This window comes from Colossoma macropomum, unplaced genomic scaffold (genome assembly GCF_904425465.1).
Source record: "Colossoma macropomum unplaced genomic scaffold, Colossoma_macropomum, whole genome shotgun sequence".
Taxonomy (NCBI): domain Eukaryota; kingdom Metazoa; phylum Chordata; class Actinopteri; order Characiformes; family Serrasalmidae; genus Colossoma; species Colossoma macropomum.
In genome coordinates this window covers 11,586,261-11,593,907 of record NW_023494789.1, presented here as the reverse complement: position 1 = coordinate 11,593,907, position 7,647 = coordinate 11,586,261, and the positions used below count along the sequence as shown (strand labels likewise).

Genomic DNA, 7,647 nt, shown 5'->3' with positions numbered 1-7,647 from the left:
AAAAGCAGTGATTTTGTGTATGTAAATGTAAATCTATTTACCCATTTCTGAACTTCTCCTCAAGGAAGTCTAGTATTATTTGTAGTTATTATCCAACACCTGGTTTGGTTAATCTGTATTTCATTAAATTATACCTGAAGTGCTAATGGTGGATTTGAACAATTGCAATGCTGGGAGTGTGGAGGAGTCCAGATCAAAGTCTTTGTTCTTCTAACTAGCTCTCAAGATACCACTGCTTTGAACAGAAGAAATTCTTTTTAGTTTTTACTGTATTACTCTGTGTATGTATTGTTATTTTTTTATTAATGTAATGTTATGTAATATTAATATAATAACTAATGTACTGTTTTCTAACAAACATAATCATACTTATTGCCCAAATAATTTGCTTGGGTGCCTAAAACCTTTGCACAGTATTGTATGTATAATAATATAATACCATATAAAAGCATTGAAGTAAGAAAACAAGCAGTTCTGGTCACATCAGAATGTTTATTAATATAATAATAATTATTATTTTTATTAGGAATAATGCAAAAAGGCACATAACTTAGGTTCAGTTCAACATTAAAAAAATATGTTTACAAAATATTTGAAAATATTTTACACATTTAAAAACAATGAATGTAATGCATAGTTGTGGTAACAGATGCAAAATGGCTAAAGAAACTGGCAAACAACTGTACACAGTGCCACCTACATCCAGATATGATGTGCATTCAGCAAAACAAAGCCGTACGTTTGATGGTTGTCAGTGGTAAGAGGGGTATTTACAGTGCAATGTATCATCCTTGGAAGTTCACTTTGAGAACACTTCTGGTTACGTTTAAGGGTTGAAATGCCTGGGTACAATAGTGGTCATCTCATTGTGAAGGTTCTTTTAGCACATTCTGGCTTGCAAGAATTAAGCATCTACAACTACTGAAATGAGGACCTTGCAAAAAACTTGGGACATTGCAAGCTATGTAAGTTCATTTTGAAGTGCTTGCAAAATGAGGCTTCTCTTCAGAAACTGCCATGGGATTATTCAGTTATGGCTTTATTCTCCATGGCATTGGACGACATCTGTTAACTGTCTTAGTATTTTACATAATTTATTCAGTCCACTACATGCTGTAAGCATTCAGTCTCAAATTATCTGGATTTTCGAACCAGCGAAGCCCAGGTTTACAGAAACTGTCTTTTTCCTTATTTTGGAGTGTCTATAACAGTTTTCTTACGCTTGCAGAGGAGATGTTCCTTCTGTTGTGGTGACTTCTGTTGTGGAAGACTTCTGTTGTGGTGACACTGAAATCCCCATAGAAAGCCCCATAGTCCCAGCACTTTGTGACGTCAGATTGGCCTTGTCTTTGGTGTGGGAAAGCTTCTCATGCTGCAGTCTGTCTGACACCTTATAACTGTTATCAGACTTAATAACCAATTACTCAGTGAACTCACACCAGGGCAACTGCTCTGCCTGTGCTTGTGCACTTGTGAGGGCAACCTGTTCTCAGAACGCTCAAGCATTAAGATCACTCTGAAAGGCTGCGCCCACAAGCTTGAGGCATTTTCTGGTGCAGTGAACAATTTGACAGCACATGATGACACCTGGCAAGAGGCCGAGTGATCACAAGCTGATGGGGCTTTTTCTCATAATTCTCAGACATCTTCATCACTGTCAAAGGGTGCACCACAAGCTTGAGGTGTTCTATGGTGCGTTAAACAATTTGACACCTGGTGGAAGCCTCACAACTTGACAGACTTGAGTTTTGGGTAGATGATTCTGATGGGGGAAGATGTGCCATTCCCAGATGAGATGGTGGTCTCCAGGCCCCGGTGAACTGCCACTTCGGTCTTGCTGAAGCTACACTCCAGGAACGGTATCCCAATCTTCTTCACCTGCCCATCTTCGGTGATGAGGCAGCGGCGACAGAGCAACTTGATAATGGCCTTGCGCATGTCCTTGCTGGTCAGCGTGTAGATGATAGGGTTGATCAGCGAGTTGATCATGGCCAAGCCCAGGAAGTAGTCAGCCTTGAAGAGGATGCGGCAATCCCCGGCATTGCACAGGAAGTCCAGGAGCAGGAGCACAAAGAGTGGCAGCCAACAGGCGATGAAGACGCCCAGCACGATGGTCACAGTCTTCAGCAGGGCCATGTACTTCTGGGATCGGCGGGCAAGCCCCTTGCGCTGCAGGCTGCCCAGCTTCTTTGTGTTAGCCTTGACCGTGTGGAAAATGCGTCCGTACAGCACTACTATGGCCAGCAACACAGCGGTGAAGACGGACACGCAGAAAAGCACATAGTTCTTGGAGTAAAGTGGCAACACCGTGGAGCAAAGCTTCAGCTTACCTATGCAGTTCCAGCCCATAATGGGCAGGACACCTAGCAAGACAGACACTGCCCAGCTAGCGCCGATCAGCGCAAACATGCGGTTGCGCTTGGTACCATGGTAGGGCTTCATCCTCACCATGGTAACATGCCGTTCGATGGCGATGGCCAAAAGGCTGATTACAGAGGCGGCTAATGTAATGAACACCCCGCCCTCCCTCAGGAACCACAGCAGTGGGGTTAACGTGAGAGTGTTGGGCCCTGACATCACAATATTGACCATATAGGTGAACCCGGCCAGCAGGTCCGACAAAGTCAGGTTGCCCAGTAAGTAGTACATGGGCAGGTGGAATTTCTTATTCTTCCAGATAGCCACGAGCACAATGGCATTCTCCAGCACAATGATCATACAGATCAGGAGGAAGGCGATGGCCTCTGGTTTGAGCCCATCCTTGTATTTGTCCTGCTTTAGCTTCCCTGTGTAATTGTAGTGGAGCCGGATGACATCACAGTTTTGGTAAGCTTGGTAAACCTGCAGAAGCGGCATGGAAGAGGAAGCAGCAAAGGTCGCTGTTGTCGGAGAGGCCTCTGCAGTCACAGAGCGAGATTCTGCCATTATTCTGCTGGGGTGACAAACTAGCAGGCTGGGATTCTTCAGTGCTATCTAATAGTCCTTTGACTGGGCATGGTCCACAATTTGCTCAAGGCCAAAGAGAATAAAGAGAAGGCCAAGATGTTGCTGTTCCAGTTTTTTTTTCCTCCCTCAGACTGTGCAATGACAAATTTGGAGTAAGTCAGTTGTATTCCATTGGTGTAGTGAGGAATCCCACCACTAGAGGGTGGGAGTGAGCAACACTGCCTTCAGGTTCCAGTTAGGGAATCCAAAACCCTGAGATGCCGAAAAACAGAAAAACTGGAATTAGTGCAGAGGAATATGAAAATAAGTGAGATGGTCTGTATCTGATAGATCTTTTGCTTTACTAAAAACAGACAAATGATTACAGTAGCAGGGCAAATGTAGAACATATGCTTAACTAGGTCATATTAAAATTTATTCAAGAAATAGATTATTTACCTTATTATTATTAATACTCTCTGGCCAAATTAAAAAAATTGCCTGATGTTGGCAGACCATTAGCATGTGCCTACTCAAAGATCAACTAAATATTAATTTCACCCAATTACAGGTTTGCCTATTCCATCACAAATGTAAAATGCACTCTGCCAGATAATGGTAAGCCAAGAAGAGTCCAGGAATGTTTCTCTACTCTGGCTTTCTCCCACACATGGTACAGTTTCCAGTCTCTTGTTACAGTGGATAAAGTTTAGTGCATGGGATTAGAGCAAATGCATGTTCAAACTACTGTAGACTTGGGAAAACTGAGTTATTTTATGCCAGCCAACCTCATACTATATATTCAGATGTGCAAACTGCCTTGAGAAAAGCTCATATTACAGACAAACTCTGAGGTGCACAAATAAATAAACTGCGCTGCATTGGACTGTGGGGAGATCTGGGTGGGATTTGGAAGCCAAAGGCAATCTGCCATTCATCAGCTCACTAATCCTGCTATTAATTACTCAACAGTATAAGTGGCTGTAAGAAATAGCTACCAGAAAGACAACTTGAGCAAACTCATCAAGTTCAAAATCTCCTTCTATATAGAACTACAGTGGAGCTTATAAGTACATCCAGCTTCTACCAGCATAGGAACAAAAGTCATGTAAATGATATAGTTCTCTTTTTCCAAAAACTTTTGGTCTAAAATCTCCTGCTACAGAGCTGCAGTGGAGTGTCTTAGTATATTCAACATCTATCAGCATAGGAACTAAAGTTTGTTAGACTCTATACTTCTCTTTTTTGCAAAAACCTTTAGTCTAAAATCTCCTCATTTAGCACTGCAGTGGAGCATCTTAGTGCATTGAGCATCTATCAGCATAGAAACTGAAGTTTGTTAGGCTCTATACTTCCCTATTTGCAAAAATCTTTGGTCTAAAATCTCCTCATTTAGCACTGCAGTGAAGCGTCTTAGTACATTGAGCATCTATCAGCATAGAAACTGATGTTCGTTAAGCTCTACACTTCTCTTTTTGCAAAAATCTCTCTAAAATCTCCCCATTTAGCACTGCAGTGAAGCATCTCAGTACCTTCTGCATCTATCAGCACAGGAGCCAAAGTTGTCTTGGTGTTATTCTTCTCCTTTTGGTCTAAAATGAAATGCTAAAGCTCTAAACTATAATAAATTTAATGAAAATAATAAAATAAATACAAAAACTACATCAAACGACAAAAAAGAAGGACCAAAATAGCAAGCTGATCACTTTCCTTATAAATATACTAGAGTAGAAGTTAAAATATCACTTGAAAATTCACAAAAATTGTATAAATTGAATTTAAGTACACAGAACTGAGTAAACAGAACCAGTTACTACCCACTCCTGCCATTTGCCATCTGGTAGTGGGCAGTTAACTGGGCAAACATAAAGGCTCTAAATTGTAATGCTGCATAATACAACTCGAGCAACACATTGACGACAATTGTGTTTACTTCTTGAATCTGATGATAAAGAGAATGGAGAAATAAACTAGAGATCTTGAAACTTACCACCACTGTGGAGGAGAACGTCCAGCAGCTGGTCCAGTAAGAGAGAGTCTGTGATCGATGGAGTCTGTAGACTGTGGCGCTCAATTGACTCAGATGGGGCAGGATACAAGTTACAAGCTGTGAGAAGGAGTGGGCAGGGCTCTCTCTCTCTCTCTCTCTCACGCTCTCTTTCTTTCTCTCTCTTGTCTTTTCTCCTCCCATTTTGTGGTCTCTTGAATTCCAGAAGAAATGAATTTAAACAAGGATGTAATTCAACTCGACCTACATCAAACGATCACTAATTAGCACTGTCGCTCGCACAAGTTTATTCTCTATGATGCAATGGTGGTCAGTTTAATTGCAGAATGTAAAAGAAATGGTAAAGAGTTCCAGCTGTTCTGCCTTAGGTGCATTGTTCCTCCATTCTGTCCTCTGCACTGATGTAAATGGAAATAATGTTTTTTTTATATGAAATATTTCATGGTAGAGACTCAGATTTCTTTACAGTGGTTGTGATTGGAACCAGGGGTCAGAATGTCTACAACAAAAATATAGCCATTTTATTTACTATCCAAAACCACCAGTGAACCTACATGTGTCTTCTGAGTTTTTATATGTTGATTATAAAACATTACCAAGAAATTTGAAAATATACATTTTTGGAGGGACTATTTTATCTCACAACGGCCTGCATGTACATCTCCATCATGTATGTATGTTAAAAATGCATTTTAGGCCCAAACCTTGTGTCAAAACTATCATAAAACAATGTATCGTGGATTGAGCAGCGTATTCATAACCATTTCATGTAATAACTTTCCCTGAGGGAGCTTTTAGATGCATTAAACAATTAAGACATCTGGTTCCTATCACCACCACTGTAAACACTTATCGTGACTTGGTAAGTTTCTCTGAAATAGAGCATAGAATCTAAATTTGGATGAACTTTGTTTACATCTTAATGCTTTATTCCTAACTAGAATTCCTCTGTATTGTACATTTGTGTGAAATGAACATGCACAGTCCTATCTAAAGTGGTCATGCATTCTGTTGGCAGATAAGGAGGGCACATTTTTATGATTATAATGGCATCATCCATGTTTCCTTGCATTACCCTGGAAATAATGATGTTATCACTTCGTCAGAGCTTTCAGTCGAACAAAGCAGAAAAGAAATATATATTTAAGTGGAAGTCATTCAGTTGTTTTAGTGGCAGTAAATCAAGATTCAGATTTGATTTGCCTCTCCAGCTTTTGTGTATTGTGTGGTTCGGTTACAGTAATCCTTCCTGCAGGCTCAGGTTCAGACTTGTTGTTACACCTTCTCTCTCTTGGCCAGGAATTACAGCGCCTCCATAACGTTGCAACATTTTTCTTTGAGAAACCAAACCTGTGTGAGAACCACTCAGCAAACTACAAGCCAACGAGACCAGTTTGCACACATGCATGTGTGTATAGTACTGTGCAAAAGTCAGAGACCCCTCCTTCACTTAATTCACTTTAATTTCCAGTGAATATGGTTACTAAGAACATGCTTTCCGTTTTTCAACATCAAGAAAAAAGCATTACATAGAAGCCTCGACTACTACATATAATATCCAATTTTTCAGTATTTAGTGTGTCCACTAACCTTTATTATAGTTTACATTCTTTTCAGGAGACTCACTTTCAGTTTCTCAAAGAAATCTGCAGGGATATTTTTCCACACCTCCAAAGTTTAGTCTTAGAAGCTGGTTGCATTTTCTATTTCTCATGATCCAAGTAATCAAACACATTCAGTAATATTGAGGTCTGGACCCTGGGGTGGTCAGTGCATTGTTTCTGAGAACACCAGCAGCTTTTTTTGTTTGATTTGCAAATGTTTTTCTTTTTTGTCTGTTTTCTGTTGTCTTAGTAAAGGCTTCTTGACAGCTACAAATCCTTTTAGACCCATAGCGCTGAGTTGTCTTCTCGCTGAAGTATGCCAGGATTTCACAATATTTAACACTCATTTTTCACAATAAAATACTGTATCATCAGTTTATTATGAACATATCTTTGCAAATTTTCTGTAGTAACACAACAATTAACCATGAAGTTAAAATAACATTATAGGTTATGGACAAAAAATCTAAATAAAGTTCAATGAATTTGTTCATGTCTCTGCAAATTACAAGCAAAGTTTCTCTAAATGGTCAGTAAAATATGCACTTGCATTTAAAAATGCATGCTTCAGGTTTTCTTTGTCTATACATGCAAAACATGGTTAATAAATATGTTAATTGACACTGTTTTTTTAATTTATTTTATCTTTAATTGAAGTAAAATATAAAAACAACATATTTACAGGTCTGGGGAACGTACAAGTCTATTTTTCATTTGCAAATTGATGGTAAATTACTGGCTACGGAGTTGCATTGGTTTTACAGTTGTTATGTAAAAATGCAGGAGATATACAGTATTTTAATTGCAGTTTATTACTGTAAGTGTACAGCAGAAAACAGCCGCATCACATTAATGTTGTGGTCCAGAGTTGCAGAGCAAGTGTGGAGGTGATTTCTCAAAGATTAAAGCTTTAAGTGCTGTTTATCTGATGGGTACAGTTTTGGTGGTCTACCAGGTCTTGCAGATGGTTGTTCGGAGCAGAGGCAATTTAATGCATGGGCCTGCCTGGGCCAAAACTCAGGGGTCCTGGGTAATTCAGGGCCTCTCATTGGCCATTTTATTTTTTATTTTTTATGAGATTTATTTATTCTCCCTCCACCTGGGCCTAAG

General features: G+C 39.7%; 1 protein-coding gene across 1 annotated transcript; it reads right to left on the bottom strand.

The window, feature by feature from the left end:
- Nucleotides 1-499: 499 nt before the first annotated feature.
- s1pr5b (sphingosine-1-phosphate receptor 5b) lies at nucleotides 500-5,029 on the bottom strand. Its single transcript, XM_036570084.1, has 2 exons — nucleotides 4,916-5,029; nucleotides 500-3,198 (listed from the first exon to the last, which is right to left on the bottom strand). Exon 2 carries the CDS (start codon nucleotides 2,923-2,925, stop codon nucleotides 1,726-1,728), a length of 1,200 nt encoding a protein of 399 aa, XP_036425977.1. The 5' UTR covers nucleotides 2,926-3,198; nucleotides 4,916-5,029; the 3' UTR covers nucleotides 500-1,725.
- Nucleotides 5,030-7,647: the final 2,618 nt, after the last annotated feature.